The sequence below is a fragment of the Cavia porcellus genome, unplaced genomic scaffold, assembly GCF_034190915.1.
Source record: "Cavia porcellus strain 051 isolate PalLab524CR breed Dunkin Hartley unplaced genomic scaffold, mCavPor4.1 scaffold_26, whole genome shotgun sequence".
In the NCBI taxonomy this organism is placed as follows: domain Eukaryota; kingdom Metazoa; phylum Chordata; class Mammalia; order Rodentia; family Caviidae; genus Cavia; species Cavia porcellus.
Window position 1 is genome coordinate 27,546,561 of NW_026947509.1, and position 21,516 is coordinate 27,568,076.

General features: G+C 38.4%; 1 protein-coding gene across 3 annotated transcripts in view; it reads right to left on the reverse strand.

The window, feature by feature from the left end:
- Septin2 (septin 2) overlaps nt 1–21,516 on the reverse strand; it is a 41,303-nt gene that overhangs the window by 11,699 nt on the left and 8,088 nt on the right. For all 3 annotated transcript variants that reach the window (XM_013157362.3, XM_005005677.4, XM_003474558.5), the window contains exons 3-7: nt 20,260–20,380; nt 7,619–7,705; nt 3,844–3,967; nt 2,530–2,664; nt 2,243–2,360 (exon numbers count right to left, since the gene is read on the reverse strand). In XM_013157362.3, the coding sequence (XP_013012816.1) occupies nt 2,243–2,360; nt 2,530–2,664; nt 3,844–3,967; nt 7,619–7,705; nt 20,260–20,380 (585 nt within the window). The remainder of the gene's footprint in view (nt 1–2,242; nt 2,361–2,529; nt 2,665–3,843; nt 3,968–7,618; nt 7,706–20,259; nt 20,381–21,516) is intronic.

The window sequence follows — 21,516 nt, forward strand, 5'->3', positions numbered from 1 at the left end:
GCTGGAGGGGCTTTGGGGGAAAAGGAATCCTTTTCCACGATTGGTGGGAATGCAGACCGGTGCAACAATTGTGGAAATCAGTAGAGATTCCTCAAAAAACTAGGACTAGAGGTCCCATTCGACCCAGCTATTCCCCTTCTGGGTATCTTCCCAAAATATTTAAAAACATCATACCACAGTGATATATGAGCACCCATGTTTTATAGCAGCACAATTTATAATATGTATTATCTTGGAAACAACCTAAATACCTGTCAACTGAGGAACAGATAAAAAGATGTGGTATTTTTAAACAATGGAGTACTCTTCATCATAAAGAAAAACTGGAGACTTTTATAGGTAAATGGACACAACTTGAGGCCATACTCATAAGTGAAATAAGACACACGTGTAAACATTGTACTATCTCACTAGTGTGAGAAGCTGAATAAAACAACATGTATATGTATGTATATTAAAAACTAGTTAAGATAGTTATACTACTGATTTCTCTGAGTTCAATGAAGAGAAAGATTTGTGCTGGTATTGTTTGGACAACTGAACACAAATGTCTTGTGCTCTAGGTGAATGATTTGGGGACGAAAATGCACACAATGTATGTACAATTGTTGCCTCTAATTGACGTGTTTTGAAATCTTGTTTTTTTTTAAATTTTTTTTTCTTGAAATAAAATGGATTAAAAAAAATTACTGAGTTCTTGCTCTGTGCCTGCAGTATTCTCAATTTTTAGAGAACAAGAAAATAAAGCAAAGATCCCTGCTATCAGGAACCTAGAGGTGAGCAGTGAGAAGCCATGAACACACTGTGAAGAAGTACTTCATGTTGTAGGCTGAAATTCTGCAGGGGGTGTATGCAAGAGGTAAAATCACAGTCAGGTTAGGTATCTGGGGGGAAAATTTTCTAGACAAAAACTATCACTAACAAAAACTGCCCAAATGTAGAAACATATTGTATCCGGAACAGCAAAGGGCAAAGATCAGAAATTTGGTCAGGGGCCAAAGCAAAACAAAAAAGTATCTGTCAACAATGAATAAATAAAAAATCAAATTATAGTATATTATACTGTGGAAATGGGGCTTAATGCTATCTTAAACTGAAAAACTGAAAGGAGTTTAAAGAAGGAAGAATGTTATATTCATTTTTTGGAATACCAGCATGTGGGAGGCTGTGGCAGAAAGATAGTCATGAGTTCAAGGGCAGAATGGGCTACATAAGCAAGATCCAGATCAGCCTGAGCTACACAGCAAGACCCTGACTCAAAAAAAAAAAAAAAAAAAAGAAAAGAAAAGAAAAAAAGTGTATATATATAGGCTATGTTCTAGAAGGATAGATAATTAACTGTTAACAATAACAGTTGTTTCTGTGGATAACTCTTATTTTAGAAGTAAGCATGTGTAGACTCCTTAGACTTTCTTAAGGAGCATAAATTTAAAATATAAATAACTCTTAAAAAAAAACTATTTAGCAGTGTCAATGAGAGGCTTTACATAGTAACACTGGAGAGGGCACTAACTCGGGGCACCAGAGACAAGCAGCCTGAGAGCAGCCAAGAGGTAAGACACATCAACTGGCATATAGCTGGGGGTATGTATTTACAACCCAAATGCAAGGAACTGATCTGCACAGGTACACCAATGTTTCTGTGTTACTGTTGTTTTGTAGTACTGGGGATTGAATCCAGGTCCTTCATACTGAGCTACCAGTATATCCAAACTGTTTTCATTTTTTTTTTCACTTTGAGCCTGAGTCTCACTGAGTCATTGAGTTGTGCAGGTAAGGCCCTTCCTGTCTCAGCCTCTCCACATGCTAGGATTATAAACATGTGCCACCATGGCTGGCTTAAAACATCTTTTAACAGACACTTTGCCATTAGGTATTTGGGTAAAACATTAGATCTTCATGAAGGGAAAGTATTTCCACACTCAGTTCATTTACCCAACACTTGGGGGCCCTCCTTGCACTTAGCCACCTTCTAGTAATAGAGCATACTTTTTCTTTTTTAATCTATGGGGAATTTATAGAATAGATTTGTTACTTTCATGAAAGCAAACTGTTAAAAGAAAACTAGCAAAAGCTACAAAATTTAGGGTTTTTTCAATTTCACAACAAAATGTAAAAATCAACAACAATAACAAAAACACCAGGGCAGCGCACCATCTGCAGATCAATGCCCTTCTCCCACTGCCCACAGGCAGCTTGCCTGCGGCACCTGGTAGAGGACCCAGCAACTGCTCGTACTCACTCTTTTCTTCAGTCGCTCGCGCTCCTTCAGAGTGAGAGTGTCAGCTTTCGCAATGACTGGCACAATATTTACCTTGTTGTGTATTGCTTTCATAAATGCAACATCTAAAGGCTTCAGCCTAAAATTAATTGCAGAACATACAGGTATTTAGGGAAAGAATGGGGAGATCACACAAAATTTTTTTTCTCTCAAAAGTCTTCTCAATTCATGTATTACAATATGCAGTTTAGGGGGAAACTTGCAAACTCATGCAGGAAATCAGGTCTCAGGGGTAAACAACTGCTTACCCATGTCCAAAAGGTGAAATGAAGTAGAAGCAGCAATGTACCCTGTTGTCAATGATGTGGCGCCTGTTTAAGCCACTCTCATCATGCAGGTAGCGTTCAAACTGCTCATCAATGTAGGAGATGATGGTCTTAAAACTAAAACACAAACCTCAATAGTCATTCCGGATACAAAGACAGGCAGTCCTCAAGCTTGAGAAAACAATCTTTCTTGCCCCTTTTCACCCAATACATATACTCAAAATGGAGGTTTCTGGAAAGTATGCCAAGTGTATCTTTCTTTAAGTGCTGGGAGTCAGCAATATGAGTGGAACAGGTTATGAAATGTCAAAAAAACAAGAGGTACAGGAGACTATTGGTCCGTGGCAGGATTACGTGACATGCAAAAAAGGACAAACAGTACAGCTCAGGGGACAGTGAAAAAGGAAAGGAGATTACGCTATATGGGAAAGGCAAAAGCAGCACCTTCCTTTTTGTGCCTAGTGCTATTAAATAGATCCTTTATGCTGATGGGCTCAGAATGAGGAACAGAAGTGGGACACTTGATGTGACACAGGAAATAGGTTGCTCTACCTTCTTTTATTTCTTCATTCCCTTATATTCAAAAATAAGTACAATGCACAGTCATAATAAGCACCCTGACTCAAGTAATTTTCAACCTCCCACAGGAAAGGATACTAATCTGCTAGCCACAGTTGAAATCAAGGTGTTTCCTTTATACTGGCAGATTACAGACATTTGACTTTTGTGTGTGTGTGTGGGGGGGTATATGTGTGTGTTTTATGTGTGTGTATCTTGGGGATTGAGCACAGGGCCTTCACAGGGAGCTACAGTCCCACCCCTTTTTAAGTTTTTCTTTGGAGACCAGGTCTTACTAAGTTGTTCAGGCAGGGTTCAAACTTGTGATTGTTCTGCTATAGCCTCCCAAGTGCTAGGATTACAGGTGTGCATAAGGAGGCATGGTGAAAGTTGCTTTTTCATCTTAGATCTCACTATAGTGTTCTCAGGAAAAAACTCATTGTCTGTAGTATTTCTCATTAAAAATGTAGTTAATGTTTTAATTTTCATACTGTTTTATAAGATACAGATACCCCCTGTCTAATGACTACTCATCAACATTATAAACTTTTTTGGTGGGGGAGGTACTGGGAATCAAACTCAGGACTCTGCACTGGCCAAGCAGGTACTGTGCCACTGAGCTATATATCCCTGGCTCCCTAATTAACATTATAAACTTAAATAGATTAGAATAAATCCAAGTAAACACATGCACAGTCCTTGGTACTCTGGGGCTCTGCGCCCTCTTGGGGTGCTTACCAATCCCTGCAATTGATAGCATCCCCATAGCCAGGTGTATCCACTACTGTAAGGCGCAGTTTAACTCCACGCTCTTCAATCTCCACAGTTGAAGCTTCAATTTGGACAGTTCTTTCAATTTTCTCTGGAAAAGAAAGAAATTTAATAAGAGACTATTCCTTAAAATTAAGTCACTGTAAGAGCACCCAAGCCCTTTCGAGCTCACATCTTGCCAAAGGTTGTCTTGGATTCTGTACATACAACCACAGAACTTACATTTGCCCTGGTGGATTTTGGATTTGCTTTATTCCCACTCTTTATGGAATCCTCTTTGTACTTTTTGGAATGGAAATGTCTTTCCATGTGCCATTGTATTTTGAAAGTGTTTAATTTTCTTTTTGTTTGTACAAATGTTTGCAGTTAAGAATTTGCCTTAAATCTCACAGATTTCAGAATTTTCAGTCAAGCTTTCAAACTTTGAAAATTCCTATAGATGGACTAAATGGCTTTTGCATAAAGCCCATGGGTCTTTATGAGGCTGTGTGAGAAATGTTATGGCTTGTATACAGATATCCCCACAAAGACTAATGCATTCATAGGTAGGGATTTCAGATGTGATTGCATCTAGAGTGTGTGATGATGAGATCAAGGGTGCAATGCTAGTATTAAGGGTGAGTGCTACCCACTGTAACAGTGACTAGCCTGGATAAGATACAAGGTATAACAAGAAGCTCATTGCTTATTTTGCTGCCTTCTGACCACCATGAACTGTTTCTTCTCTAAGATACCTTTAGGCCATGTCACCCTGACTTCAAGCCAGCTGAACTGAAACCTCTACCAAGTATGAGTTAAAAAAATCTGTCTTTTTAGTGTGGGGTATTTTGTCTCAGCAATGAGAAAAGTAACTAATATACAACAAACAATTTAGAAGAACACTACCTCACTTTGTAGGAAGGGTGTCAGAAGAACACAAGGATTGTGTAAAAAGGTTCCAGAGCCATCAAGGGAAATTTCAATGCTAAGATTAACATACTGTTGGGGAAGGTTAAATATGTCAATAAAAATTACAATATTTCAGGAATAAAGAGAACAGTTTAAAAGTCTAGCCTTATTGTGGCAGCCCAAGACTCAGACTCCAACTCTGTTTAATCCACTCAATTATCAAATATTCATGGTGTGTCCTTTACCAGAACCCTCAGACAACATCAATCTTCATAGTAATTTTCTTTTCTTCCTTAAATTTTATTTTAAAGAGAATAAAACCAAAAGAAACAGAATAAAGCCAATCAAAACAACACAATGAAAGTAATACAGGACTTCAAAACAAGGTAACAGAAAATCAACAATGGCTACCATAATATATCTTGTTATCTTCAAAACAGCTACCCATATCATCAAACATAAATTCAAAACAGAATAAAACCAAACACAATGAAACAATGAAAACAATATAGGACTTCAAAACAAGATAATAAGAAATTAACAATGGTTACCATAATGTCTGTTATCTTCAAAATACTTGTCCAGATCATCAGTCATAGGTATGTAAAATTAACCAAGCAATACAAGAACTAAGTTGATTCTTTACTTCAGCTGTTATCTTTTCAGACACTTCAAGTGTGTGGCTTTTAATTTCTACTATGTCTGTGTCTACTGAACTTGTTCTGTGTGGGCTGGAGGTCTGAGATTATGTATTGCTTCTTCATCTTGACATTTTCCTGTGTTCCTCCAAATCAGCCCACTGCTGCATCCCAGGTGCTTCCTGCATTGCCTGTCAGTCCTTCGGTGCAGTGGACTGGACTAAGCACCTGGTTCCTCCCATCCAGCGTTCCTGCACTGGTGGAGAGGCATGCAGCGGTGGTTCACTGATGCTCCCCTGACGGCAGTGGGGCCTTAGGGCATGGCTTCTCCAGGTTGGTGCTAGGCTCACTGGTTTCTCTGGGCCACTGGCATATAGCCTTAGGGTATGGCTTCTATTTATTAAGTCCCTTTGTTTACAGATTTGGTTTAGCTCTGTATTTCTTTACTGATTTTTTGTCTAGTTGATCTGTCTCCCTGTGACAACTGTATTATTGCTTATTTGGTTTTCCATGTCTACCAATAACTGTCTTAAATAGCTGGGTGCTCTCGTAATAGGAGTATTATTTATTTATGATTGTTATGGCGTTTGTGCATCTTGTTTTCTCAGTGACTCCAATCAATCTTGTGTTATTTTTGTTTTGTCTTGTAGTTGATGTAATCTTCTCATGATCTCTTGCTATTTTTAAGATATCTTTCTTTTTATGATCACTAGCTGCAATTTTGTCTTGAAGATCTGAAATTTCTATCTTTTTCTTCATTCAATCTATGCATACTTTCAATGAAGGTTTTCATCTCCTGGATCTCTGTTTGGACCTGTTTTATGAATTCCATTTCTCTTATGTTGGGTAATTTTTTCCAAGCTTTCTAAGCTCATGTATTCTTTTTGTGAGTGTATGTGTCTTCTCTAATCATTCATTTTAAGCATAATTTTGTTTTGTTCCAGAGAGATCATTTTCAATATGGCCTTTTCCACTTGTTTTTTTAACTTCTGTTGTTATCATTTCAGAAAGTTCCAGTGTTTGACTTCCAGCATCACCTATCTCATTGAGTTTAAGGTCTGTCATGGGTGGCCTAGGGGTATGAAGCCGCATCTAGCCTCTGTGTCTTGCCATTCTCCACTTTCTCTTTTTTCTTTTGTCTTCTATGTTGATGCCTACCAACCTCTTATGATATATAGCTGTACCACCAGCATTGAGGCCTCTCTCAAGGAAGAAAGGAAATGTCCGTTCAGGGATGCCTTACAGAAGTAGTTAGTTCTTTATAGCTATCCTAAAAATAAGCTGCTTCTGGTGTTTACAGTTCCGTGATAATGTCCATGTTACATCCCAGAGATATGCTGGGTATAGAGCCCATCTTGGCCTCTGGATGTAAATGCTGGGACTCGTCTTCTGTCAGTCAAGTTCTTCAAAGTCTAACTGCTGTCTCCTTGTTGCTACTTCAGATGTTTCCACATTACTGATTACTTCACCCTCCAAAGGAGTGTGTGCATCTGTGTGCTGGGCTGTTGTCCTGGATTTTGTTGGTCTTCCAGCCATCCTTTCTGTCCCAGGGGAGTGGGGAATGGAGGAGGCTGGGACTGTGAACTCAGTGTCTTCCATCTGGCCCTGACCTCTAGGATGTAGGGAGGGGCACAGAGCACAAACTCACAATCTTCCAGTCGGCCCCACCATGAGGGATATAATGGAGGAGTACAGAGCATGAACTCACTTTTTTCCAGCCAGCCCCACAGTTCAGGATGTAATGGAGGAGGCATAGAGCTCTAACGATCTGGCCTCGCCTTCATAGATGCACTGGAGGAGGCTTGGAGCACATACTGTCCTCCTGCTGACCCACCCTCCGAGATGTGAGTAATTTTCTATGTATGCAGCTGTTTTATGAAGACAGGGTCTCATTATGTACCCAGGCAGGTCATAAACTCTCAACATTCCTGCTTTGGCTTCCCAGCAATAAACATCATTTTTAATAACATAAATCTCTCACTAGACCCTCCTATCTACTGTAAACTACAGGTAGAAACTACCCATAAATGCATAGAAAAGAGGGATACATGCAAATATATGAAATTCTACAACCAGGACCCCAGGGCCTCAGGAGTAACACACTTCCCCTGGTGAAATTTTCCTGTGTTCAAGGAAAATCCAGAAGAGACTAACTAGTTAAGACAAAAAATATTATTTATGCACTGTTTAGCAACTTATACATGCACAATAGTTACCTGCAGCTCCAGGTATGATTCTTTCTGGATAGAGATCAGTCAGGAACAGGCTGTTTATCAGAGTTGATTTTCCCAGGCCTGACTCACCTTGAAATGAAAATGAAAAATCTTGTTATGACCTTTCAAACAACTATTAAGTCTGCTATGTTTATTCTAGTCCATGGGTTTAAACATCTCATGAACATCATTTGGTGTGCCTGACGTAGTCACTGTAGCTTATATAGATGCCACTATTCCCGTTTCACATAGATTCAAAGAAAGACAGTAACTTACTGAGGTCAGAGGTATGCAGAGCAGGGCCCTGATTTCAATCCAGGTAGATGTGATTTCAGAACTTGTACATTGTACAGAAACACAATTTCACTTCTATTTTCCCTTTTCCACAACACAATGGATTGAAACCAAGGCCTCTGTATTGAACTACATTCCCAGTCCTTATGTTTTCTTTTGAGACAGGAATTTGGTTCAGGTTCTCAGCTATCCAGGCTGTGCTCACACTCGTAATCCTCATGCCTCAGCTTCTAAGAGTGCTGGGATATAGGCCAAGTACCACCATGCCCAGCTTATTCTGTTATTTTTAATGTTTGATATTTACCTTTAAGAAGATGAAAAAGTCAACAATTAAATTTTATATTAGGAGACATGAACAAACTCCACTCCTCCTTGTAGATTATCATCTATGGCTTCAGAGATGCTCCTCCACTTCAATACTATATTGTACTTGATGCTAGACCTTCCCCAGGCACTTCAGTTTGAACCACTTTCAGCTAAGACCTGTATAGCATGAGAAAGGAGGCCACCACATCTATTTTAAAAATTATTATTTCTAGGCAAATCAAGGAAATAAGTGAATCTGAAATGTGTATATACATACAAAATTAGTACTGCAATTTTTGTGGATGAAAAAGACGAAGAAAAGTAGAATTGTATGTTGAATGTGGTCAAAGTCGAATGTAAAAGCATCAATTAAATGTTATTCCACTAAGCTTTCCTTTGATAAAGCTGTTTGACAGCATCCTTTATATCTTTCTGAGATGTGAAAGATCTTTCACCAGTATATGCTAGTTCTTTTTTTTTTTTTTTGGAGACAGGGTCTCTCTGTGCAGTTCAGACTGGTCTTGAGCTCACTCTCGAGCCCAGGCTGGTCTCGATCTTGCAATGATCCTCCTGCTTCAGCCTCCCAAGCACTGGGATTATAGGTGTGAGCCACCATGCTGGTTTGCTAGTTCTTTTCTGTGTTTGGCACATGTCCAGCACAGGAACATGACAAAAGATCAGGATGAGCAGGGGAAGAACACTAAATAATATCACCACTGATTACAGAGCAATGAAGCTGTGGGCAACTCACCTGGAAAGCAACCAGGCCCAGGAAATGCCTGAGCACAAGAGTTTGCAATGCATCTTTAAACACTAATTGTAACATCCCAGGACTACTTCTAGGCTATTAACCTTGATTTTAAGGGTATATACGCTGTTTAATGTGGAAGAGTTTTCAGGTAACATCAATAAGTGATCTGCTTACAAACTCAGAACATGACACTGTCACAGAACTGATTTTGGAAGTTACATGTCTTTCTCTCTCATCAGCATCTCTGTCCTGAATGGAAGCTTCTCAGGTGCCATCAAACAGAGGAAATCAGAGTCACAAGGGACTTGAGCTAGTGTCGATCATCACCATCCAACACAATGAGGTCAATTGTCTCATTTTTCTCTAAAAGTAACACATTAAAAAAAAAAAGTACTAGAATTAATTTCCTGTGAAAGTGATGGGAGGGGGCAAGTGATTTAGCTCAGCAGCATAAGTACTTCCTTACAAGCATGCTGTCATGAGTTTAATCCCTAGTACAAAAAAAAAAAAAGCGATGGGAGGCTGATTGGGATGGAAGGGATCCAGAATTCACAAAACAGTTCTTGTCTTCTGGAATTAGAAGTACAGGCAAAGTTCAGCTTTGTATTACGATACAATACTGTTCTGAAGTCCCACCTTCTCTAAGGTTTAAAGTTTCAAAAATCTACGCTTTTACATCTGAGTGACCTCTCTTTGCATTAATTTTTAAATTTTTCACCAACACAACAATGAAGTAGAGTTTGTTCATGGCTTTTTCTAATGTAAAATTTAACTGTTGTTTTAAAACAACATGCAACAAGGCCCTTTTTAACTGCTCACTTTTCCTGCCCATGCACACCCTCCTGTCTGCAAGCTCAGTGCAAATGGAAGAGGGAGCCAAGGGGAGCCACCCAGGCCAGCAGCTCCTGCACTGGCTTCCGGCACCATGAAGGTTGCACCAAACATTCGCATCCTCACAACAGGGAACCTGCAACTCAAAGCCCATTTTTATTCTCTCCACTTAGTTCTCAAGGGCTCCCCCTGAAAGCCTCTTAAGAAACAGACCACAGGGGCTGAGGATTTAGCTCAGTGGCATAAGCGCCTGCCACAATTGCAAGCAGGCAGTTGTGAGTTTGATCCCTGGTACTGATAAAAATGAGAAAGAAAGAAAAAAAACAGACCACATTAAAAAGCCAGCTATCAGGTAATGTTTGGCAGTAACTTTTTTCTTGTTCTTTTCTTGGTACCTGGAATCGAACTCAAGACTTTGCTTATCAGGCAGGCACTTCTGCTGCTGTTATATCCCTGGTCCAGTAAGTTTCTCTTAAATTCTCAATTTGAGGGGGTGGGGCAATGCTGGAAATTGAACTCATAATCTCACATTTACCAAGCAAGCGTTTGAACCACTGAGCTAAATCCCTGGCCCAAATTCTCAATTTTTAATCTTACTTTTCTTAAAAATTAAGTGACCATCCCATATAAATGTGGGCAGGATAACTTTATAATCAATTTTCACAATGTGACTCAAGTCTTTAGCCACATAATCGTGAGGTTCTCTTGTGACATTCTGCCCACATAGCTTGCTTCCTTGAAGTTTTTATACTGGCTACTCACGAGTTTAGAACCTCTTGCAAACTGCTGTCTACCATAACTTAAAAAACAAAAAATTCCTTTTCACAGGCTCTTGTTTTCAGTAGGGTATGTCAGGGCCTTTTGCTGTAATGTTTTTCTTGTTCTAACATGATGATTTAAAAGTTTATTGTACTTGTGATTAGCTTTCCACTTCTCTATTACCCACTTCTTCCTTAATCCCTAGCTATCTGTATTCTTTTAAGCAAACTTTATTGAGGTATGATTTACATGTGTGTGGTACTGAGAACTGGTAAACCCAAGACTTTTATAATGAACTATATCTCGGCCCTTTAATTTTAAGATAAGGTTTTGCTAAATTGCCTAAGTTAGGCTCAAACTTGTGATCTACCTACCTCAATTTAGCAGACTGCAGGGATTACAGGATATCCCACCAAAACCTACCAAAATATACCCATTTTAAAAACTGTATAGTTGGATTATTTTTGACAAAGTACCCACTAGGGTCACCAAACTCCACTCAGCACAGGAATATTTCTGTAATGCTCAAGAGTTCTTTGGTATGACTTTATCATCTCTATCATCTATAGCCCCCACTGCAGGAAAACATCAAGTCAATTACATGTTGGCTTTGATTATTCTGGAACTTCACATATAGAGAATCATACAGCATTGCCTTTTTGTGTCTAGCTGCTTTTGCTCAGCATGGCTGGGATTAATCCATGTGCTTACATCTATCAGTAGCCTGTTACTTGGCACTCCTGAGCAACAGTCCAATGTATGAACATACAGTAATGTGTTAATCCATTCTTTCTATGTCTTTTCTGAGATATCTGTTCCACTTCCAGTTTGGGCCTATTTTGAGAAAAGTTGTGAATGTTCATATACAAGTCTTTGTGAGCACAATAGGACTGCTACGACACCACAGTTAATAAAGTTCTGCACAGGAATGGTGGCACAGGTCTGTAATCCTAACACTTGGGGAGGCTGAGACAGGAGAACTACAAGTTTAAGGCCAGTTTAGGCTACACAGTGAACATGAGGCCAATCTGGGCTACACAGCAACACTAACACCCTCTTCCCACTTCCAAAGTACCAAACTAGTTTCAAAGTGGAGGCTGGGCAAGGTGGGGCATTCCTGCAATCTGTGCACTTGGGAGGCCAAAGTAGGAGGACTGCCATGAGTTCATGGCCACCCTGGGCCACAGAAGTGAGTTCAAGTGCAGTCTATACCACATAGCAAGACCTTGTCTCAATAAAATAAAATAAAAACCCACAAAACAAAACAAAGTGATTAGAGCACTTTAGTTTCTCACTGGCAATCAAGAGAGCTCCAGTTGTTCCATATCCTTGCCAACAGCTGGACTGCTGGCCTTTAAAAACTACAGCCCATCAGTGGATAAGTCATGCTGTCTCACTCTGATTTACATATGTATTTCCCAGATGTGAACCTTTTTACTTGGATTTCTTGACCATTTGTGTATTTTCCTTAATGAAAAATAGAAACTAACATGCTGAATCTAAATTGACAAAATAGTTAAATAAGAAAATTGCCAGGCATGGTAGTACACACCTGTTCCCAGCACTAGGAAGGCTGAGATCAGAGGATTGGTGTCTGTTTGAGGCCTGGTTGGGCTACATAATTCAAGACCAGCCTGAACTACACAGTAAAACTCTGTCTCCAAAAACAGAAAAAAGAGACACACAGAGGGAAAAAAGTTAGCAGACTTACATTGCCAGATATCAAGACTGAGCACAGTAATTAAAGCAATATGTTAAGGGTACACACAAAGATCAGCTGAATAGAACAGCCACCCAAAGGGAGACCTACATATACATGGTCAGTTGGTTTTTTGGTAAAGATGATAAGGTAATTTAGTGATAGAAAGGTTAAGTCTTTCTACAAATATTAGCTGGATGAACATATAGGGTATATTACCTTCTACATATCATATCTGAAAATTTACTTGAATTGGATCATAAGCCTAAATATAAATCTTTAATTTCTAGAACAGACAAACAAGATTTCATGGGACAAGAATATCAGTAATTGTAAAAGAAAAAAATAAATTGTGCTTTATTAAAAATTTTCTTAATTGAAGTTGCACTTATAATTTAGAGCAAAAATGTCCTCTACACTGGGTGTAGTGGTCTACTCCTGTAATTCCAGCACTGTGGGAAGCCAAGGACAGGATTCTAAATTCAAACTTCACCTAGGTAACAGAAAGACTTCACAGGACCCTGACTTCAAAGTTTAAAAAAAAAAAGAGAGAAGAACAAAACAAAGGGGCCAGAGATATACAGCTCCCTACAAAGGTCCTGGGTTTAATTCCCCAGTAACAACAACAATAAAAGTCCCCTAAAAGGCTCAGGGGCAGTGGGGCTTTTCGAAAGTGGTTGGATCATGAGGGTACTAGTATCTACAATGGGTTTATCCATCAATACCTTCATAGCTACAAGGGCTATTGTGAAGATGGAGCCTACTTGCAGAAAAAGGCTGCTAAAGGTGTAACCTGGAAGGACACGTGTAGTCCCTGGCTTTTGCTTTCTCTTCCCTCCTCCTTCCTGTCTGCCATGAGATGAGAGCAGCTTTCCTCTCATACCCTTCCTTCCAACCATGATGTTCCTGCCTCACCACAGGCCTGGAACCAACAGAACTGGCTAATCATGGACTAAAACCTTTGAAACCATGAGCCAAATAAATCTCTCTCCTTCCATTATGCCAGATATTTTGCCATAGCATCAAAAAGCTGACTGAGTCTGCATGGCAAGCATGAGGTCATGAGTTCGATCCCTGGTACAAAACAAAACAATACAAAACAAAAAAAGCTGACTAAACAGACACCAATCAGGAAGCAAAAAATTAACTATAAATGAGAAGTCCTTGTGGTACTATTGTCTGACAAAGGTTTGTAACCAGAATACACACACACAAAAAAAGTGAGCCAAAAGGGCAGAATGAACTGTGCAGTAAGACTTTGTCTCAAGAAAACAAAAGTAGTTAAATTGCCCAGTCTGCGGTATTTTCATGACACCAGGAAATCATCTAAGACATCACTTAGCAGATGTAAAAATATTCTGCTATGTTTATATCTTGTTTTCCAATGTCACTGATGAAGGTTCTGAGTGCTATGCTCCTATTTTCTCCAAAAGTCCAATGATTTTTAATACATAATTTTCCAGTATCACAATGACTTTTCAGCAGATTTTACAGATTATAAAACTGTTTGTTAGTAGGACTTTTTATGTACAGCAAAGCTGAACTTGCAACCAGAATCAAAGAAGGAATCAAGTTCATGAATCAATGTACCACTGTACAATAATTCACATGTAATTATTGATTCTGTTGTGTCAGTTCTTGTCTCATCCAATCTTTCCCTGCTTTCTACTAGATTACTTTGAATAATCTAATTTATCAGTGCTATTCACCTTTTAGTAAAATCTGTGTTTCCCCAGGGAGTTGCTCTGGTGTATATGACAGGTACCAGTAACACAGCAGTCTTCAAACAACATTTTATCACTTCACATAAAAGGCATCAAACACTTACAAAAAAGCATGCTTCCATAGTGTTAGCTTCAGTTTTATTTCTATATGATATACAGTAGTTTTATCTTTGTATGAGAGTAAAAAACAAGAAGGCTTTTCTATTTATTTGCATATGTGCTATTTTTCTAGTGTTCTTCATCCCTTGATATAGGTCATTTCCATCTAAATAAGACCTTTATCTGAACTCTCTTCTAATGCAAAACTGATGGTGATGAACCATCTCAACTTATTTGTCTGAAAATGTCATTGCATCTTTTCCCTCCGTACCGTAGACTGAACTCAGGGCCTCCACACTGAGTTATACTTTCCAGTCTCCTTTTTTTAATTTTGAGAGAGGGTCTCACTAAGTTGCCCAGGTTGGGCTTTAACCTGAGCTCCTCCTGCCACAGCCTCCTGAGTGCAGTGATTACAGACATATACCACACCACAGCTGGTTTCATTTTTAAAGGATGTCTGTGACACACAGACATTTCTAGGCTGCTAGCCCTGTTTCTGTACTTTAAAATGTCATTCTCCCATGTGCTGCACTGCTCCCAGTAAGCCAGTGGCTACTCTGTATGTGGATGGAGGGGTCCTGGGGGACTGAACCCAGGCCCTTTCCACTGAGTTAAATCCCCAATCCTTTTATGTTGAGACAGCATTTGAATCCCTCAATTTCCCAGGCTGGGTTCCAATTTATAATCCTTCTGCATCAGCTTCCCAGAGTACTGGGATTTACAAGCATGTACCATTGTGCCCAGTTATGTCCTCATCCTGGGTTGTTACTATATAATCTTTTGTTTTTTTCTGGTCACTTTTAAGATTTTAGTCTTTATCTGTGGTTTCCACCTACCTGGACCCTGGTGTGTTTACATTATTCTGCTTAAGTGTTTTACCACTAGTTTTTTGCAACATGCTATAATGTGCCTTGGTATAGTTTCCTTTATTCACCTGTTGCTTGTTTAGCCACTTGGATCTGGGGAAACCTGTGCATTTATAATTTTCTTCAAATATGGAAAAATTTCAGACATTTTCCACCATTTTCTGCTACCGTTTCTTCTTTGTGACTCTAAATCTGTAATTAAGATGGCATTTTGTGTATCTTAGGCTACTGAGTATGCTCAAATTTCTTTCAACATTTTCTTTCCTCTGCTTTAGTTTACTATTACTCTTTTCTCTACAGTATATACTTTGCTGTTACATTTATCTTACCTTTTTTTTTGTCTTTTTGATAGGGTTTCTCTACACAGTTCAGGGTGGCCTTGAACTCACTTTGTAGTCCAGGCTGGCCTCAAACTTGCAGTGATCCTCCTGCCTCAGCCTTCCTAGTGCTGGAATTATAGGTGTGCACCACCACGCCCAGCTTATCTTGAAACTTTGCTATTTTAACTTCTTGAAGTTCCATCTAGTTCTATTTCTGCCTTTCATTTTTTCATTATACGTGTGTTTTCCTTTAAACACATAAGCATATTTAAGACAGAGTTCTTAAAGCTGGCCATGGCAATACAGGTCTGTAATCCCAGGTACAGGGAGGCTGAGGCAGGAGGATTTTGAGTTTAAAGCCAGGCTAAGCAACATAGTAAGAACCCATACTAAAACAATGCTCTAGCTTTTGTCCTTCTGTCTCCAATGGTCTAAATAGGCTTTATCTTATTGGATTTTATTATGTACGATAGTATAAGCAAAAACCTTTTAAAGACAAGGAGATTATACAGAAACCATTGTTCATTTTCTGTTAGTCGATTCTAAATACTCTGTAATGCTGTCATTCTCTTGAATGGTTTTACATTGTTTTGATATACTTAATGCTACAGTATACGAAGTTGTACTCAAGGATTTCAAAGAAAGAAACAATATGGTAACTACTTTTAGGTTAGGATTATCTGGTGGTGAAACACTATTCTGCTTAAATGGTTATGTTTTGATCTGCGCTGTTTCGTTGTTATGCCCTCTTTTATCTCAATCTCCACTCCATTATTTACTTTTTTATCTTTATCCTTTTAATTAAAGGAAAAAAATAGCAGGATATATTATAGTAACCCATTTTGACTTTTCATTACCTTGATTTAAAGCCCTGTATTACTCTCACCATCTGGTTTTTAACTGATGTTCCCCTATTCTGTTTTGCTGGATAGTATCAGGTTCGAAAGTTTAGGCATCAGCTGTGAAGATAATGAGATTCATTATGACGCCCATTCTTGTTGACTTTTAGCTACTTTTGAAGACCTACAATGTCTCCAATGTTTTGGTTTTGTCGGTTTTATTCTTTACTGTTTTGTTCAATTGTATTATAACTAATGATATAGGCAATTCTATTAGAGATAGCGGGAGACATTATGGTAACCATTGTTGATCACCTGTATTATGTTTTTACATTATCTATTATGTCCACCCTTTTGAGTGGACCGATTCTGTTCTGTTATGTCACATTTGGTTTTACTCTCTTCCAAAAAAGTAATAAGAACCGTGGGAGCAATGAAACCCAAAATGTGTAATAGTCATGGTACAAAAGAGAGGAAAAGAAAGTACTCTAAACTATATAACTGCATGTATATTTAAGTGTATAAGATAGAAAATGATATCACAGAGTTTTATTGGATCAATGAACAGAACTGTTTGCAGTATCATTGATGGAATGTCCACTTTACAAGCTTTAATTTTGTGACTTGAACAATTATTTCTAAGATGACAATATGTAATCCATTAACCAGTGATTTCCTACTGTTCATTTTTTTTCTGTAAATCTGTATAACTTGTACCCTTTCCCTGCTTTTTTTTTTCTTTTCTCCTTAAATAAAATTAAAAAAAAAAAAAAAACAAAAAAAACAATGCAAAACAGTTCTTTGTCAAATCTTTGTCACCTATGGATATTTTTATTGCCTGACTTTTGTCCTAATTATATAGTATAGTACATGATATTCCTCCTTTGATAGCCTCAAATTTGTACTGCATATGAATGCTGTTCTGCAGTGCCTGGAGTTGTTTTTTTTTTTTGGGTGGGGATGCATTTGAGATATAAACTAAGGCATTTACATGTGCCAAGCAAATGCTGTATCACTGAATCACATCCGAGCCCTGCAAATGCCTGGATTCTGATGTCTTCATTAAGTGATATTTTTTGTCTGGCAAATAGTGTATGCCTTCCAAGGCTTGTTTCTAAGTTTTGTTAGGGAAAGATTACAACAGCTTTTATGTCTAATTTGGTCCCATGCCAAGATAAGAACTCTGTCCAGTCTCCACTGAGTGCTCTGAATGTTCAGCAGGGTTTGTTCCTCTTTATCTAGCTGGAATCCACCCCTTCCTGAATTCATGTGAGTTTTCCAGCCTGGCCCAGTTTCCAAGTCAGCTCAGTCTTCTGGTAGCTGTTTCTTACCCGGGTTCAAGTAATCTTACCCAGCTCGTGTGCAAATTAGTGCTCACCCCGTACTTCCAAGGAATCCCCAGTGAATATTTTTAGAGTTTCCTTTTTTTTGTATTGTCCTGCTACTTTGGGTTTCAGTCACCTTGGTTCCCTGAATTGTGATCTGTCTCTTGGGCTCTATGAGACTGTTGTGTCCTTGATTTATCCTCACCTTTGCCTGTGACACACACAGGTAATGAGCAGAAGACTGCAGTCACTTGACACTCCACTTCATTTACCTCCCTTCTTAAGGATTGAATTCCTGTGTTAACTATTATCTAATGTCTTAAGAGAGCAGGTTTGTGTATTTTGTCCAGATTTCTACTTATTCACAAGAGGATGGTCAGTCAGGTTATTTCCAGGGTTAGCAATTAAGGACTTGAGTTCTAATGAAGTTTGCTATTTGTTCTTATAAATAAAGCTTTATTATAACAGGGTTTGTGTACATGCTATCTATGACTGCTTTCCCACTGTAAGAGTAATAATGGAGCCCAAAATTGTATGGTTCACAAATCTACTCTATCACCTATTACAGAGCTAAACTCTTGTCTTATTCTAACATGATTTAAAGACAGAAGTCACTGCCTATTTTTGAGTATTATAAAACTAAATAACTGTATGATAAATTGCACTGGATTTCTCTTTTCTACCAAGAACTTAAATATGCATTATTACTACTGTCCTCTTACTGTGCTTCTAATACATCTTGACATTCACCTTTCTGTACCAAGAATTTCACAATTTCCTTCATTTTAGGTCTGTGAACAATTAACCATAAGAAGCAATCACTTACCCTCAATTAATGGACATCATAAACTTTTTCCAATGCTAACCCACTTCAGAGAATTTTGCAGTTACTAAGAACGAGCTAAAAAAGTTCATCATTAAGCTCTATGGACATGCTGAAGCACACACTACAATATAGCTCAACTCTAAGGGACTTCAAGAAGTAATTTTAAACAAAATTGTACAGTAAAGACTATTACTTATTTAATACACATCCATTACTGTAGATCTAAGAGTTTTAATTTTTAAAATAAGAACCATAATTCTACTTCAAAGAGTTTTGTTGTTATTTGCTAATATCTGACAGTTACTGCAAAAGTTAGAGGCTATAACCACCACAAACAATAACTCACAGATTTTTAGGGGTGTGAAATCTGAGTGTGGCTAAGGCAGTGTTTCTGGCTTGGGATCTCTTCAGAAAGCTCACTTGGGGCTGAAGGATCTTTCAGCTTCTGTCTCTTGCCTTGAGGATTTCTTCCTCAGGCTGTACAAAGTCCTCTCCACAGGATAATTGGCCTCTTTCAGTGTGTGTGACTTAAGAGTCACACAGTATGCCATTTGGGACCTACTCTTGGAAGCAATATATGTCTGCTCTGCAATGTCCTACTGCACAAGTAGACTCTATTCAGCATGGAGACCACTGTAAGTACCATGAGGGAAGTAGCCAAGGCCAATTTGGATGCTAGCTGTCACAGTAAGTGCAAACATTCATTACCCAAAGCAGTGAAAAATTGTTCTGAGACCCTCTAGTGGTCTCCATCTTGTAGCACCCTTCCCTATCTAGCTGTTCAGCGGTCCTAGCCTACCTACACCCTGGCAGGTGCTGAAGCTACATGCCAGATTCCAACTTAGGAAGGTCATCCAAAACTGTGGCCAGACAGTGCTTGCTAAGACCAACAAAGTCCCATAATGAGGAAAGAAACAAAGTTCACACCACTCTTCCTGAGGAGCCTTTTCGCTTTCGCTGCTTTAATTAGTGACACTAGCACCCTAAAACAAGTGACTCCAGTGGTGCTATAGCCCACAAGCTGACCACTGTTCTACAAGTAAACCCCAATAAAGTCAGCTATTTGCCTAGCTGGAATTGCCCAAGCTGTTTGTTGAACTGCTTGATATCCTTCTTTTTTGTGGTATTGGGAGTTGGATATTAGGACTTTACGCATGCTAGGCAAGCAGTTATTCACCAAGTTACATCCCTAGCCTACTTCACTTCATTTTGGATAGAGATGTTTCTTCGGTCTCTTTCCATGAAATTTACACAACATACATTAATAAGGAAATGACAAAAAAACCGACAACAGCACATCTGTAATCCCAGCATGGGGAGGAGGGGATGTGAGGCAATGCAGGAGAGTTAAAAGTTCAAGGCCAACCTGGGTAACACAGGCCCTGTCTCAAAATAAATTATTATTTTTTTTTGAGACAGGGTCTCACTGTATGGTTCAGGCTAGCCTTGAATTCACTTTGTAGCCCAGGTGGGTCTTGAACTTGTAAGGATCCTCCTCCCTCAGCCTCCTGAGTGCTGGGATTACAAGTATGCATCATAGGTATGCCCAGCTTCAAAATAAAAAAATAATAAATAAATAAAAAGGTCTAGGGATAAGGCTGAGTGCAAAGGCCTTGAGTTCAATGCCTAGTAAGGAGGTTAAAGGGTAGATAAGCTTACTTGTTGAGAAAAATGTCTAACATATATTATTTGAATACCTGTAACAAATATGTACACATATATATAATTTTTATGCACACATATAACATATTCAAATTCACAAGTTACTCAGTTTTGACAACAAAGAAATCTTTACTATTACAAGATAGATCACAGGGGCTAGGGATTTAGTTCAGCGGCATAAGCGCCTGCCTTGCAAGTGTGTGGTTGTGAGTTCGATCCCTGGTACCGATAAAAAAGAAAGAGACAAAAAAAAAACCCAAAACAAACAAAAAAAAACCAAGATAGATCACACCACTATACTCAACAAGATGAGAAGGAAAGAGGCCATACATCAATTTCTTACCAACCACCATCAGCGTGAATTCAAAACCTTTTTTCACTGATTTTCGGTGAACTTGATTGGGAAGGTTTGCAAATCCAACATAACCAGGAGTTTCTGGATTTATAAACTGAGCCGGTTGTTGCTAAAAGAAGATTTTTAAAAAAGGTAATTAATGGCTTATTGGTTGTTTACAAGATATAATCAATTAGAATTGTGACAAACATAGGTAATTAGCTTACAAATTAGAAAGCAATCATACATTAACATGGCTAGTGTTCACTTAACAGCATTAAAAGAAGTAAAATCAATCTAGTATAATTCTTTAGCTATATACTGATCCAAAATTAATTCATATTAATGAATTAATATTCTGCTTAGTAATTTGGTAACACATACAAAATACAAGTTTAATTCATCTTAATACAATTTCAAATTTTGACTTGAGGTAAATACGGTCATAGGAAAAAAAAAAAAATCAATCAAACTTACAGTTTGTACCAAAATGATAAGTGGTTTTATTTAACAAGCATGGCTAAAAAACAGTCTATAACCAGGTATCAGGTGCTACGAACTTTATAAAAAGTATCCAGGAAAAGGTATTCCTCTTGTTACTCTTCTACCTCTGTGGGACAGAGTATCAACAAAATAACTCAAGTGATACAGGAGTGCATGCTAAGTATCTAATATCAAAGACCAAGAAAGAAAAGACTGAGAAGATCACAGCTGACCACACTGGTACATCACTGTTTTCTGACAAAAATATGTCTGATAAAATCATAAAGCAACAATACTTAAAAAAAAAAAACAAACCTAGAAAAAATAAAAGTTTTAATGCATCAATTAATTGAAAAAGGCAAAATAAAACATTTCTTTTAGGATTATGCTTTCTTTATGATATAGAGTCCTATATGCAGGCAGGCTGGCCTGCAACTATGTGGCCCAGTATGGTTTCAAACTCACGAAAATTCTACTTCACTGAGCCTCTTTAGTGCTGGGATTATATCCATGAACCATCACTCCTGAATAGGATTACATTTTGCAAATGCACATGTCCACACAAGGCAAAAGGAGAGCCAGGCTTGGTGCACGTCTGTAATTCCAAAACTCTACAGATGCCTGAGGCAAGAGAGTTCCAAACTTAAGCCCTGCCTGGGCAATTTTGCAAGACCTTGTCACAAATAAATAAAAGAATATTTATAAAATGATAACTATTTGTTTCTTGGTGGTGGAATAAAGGCTAATTTTCTATTTTGCTTATCTGTGTTCCACACTTGTTAC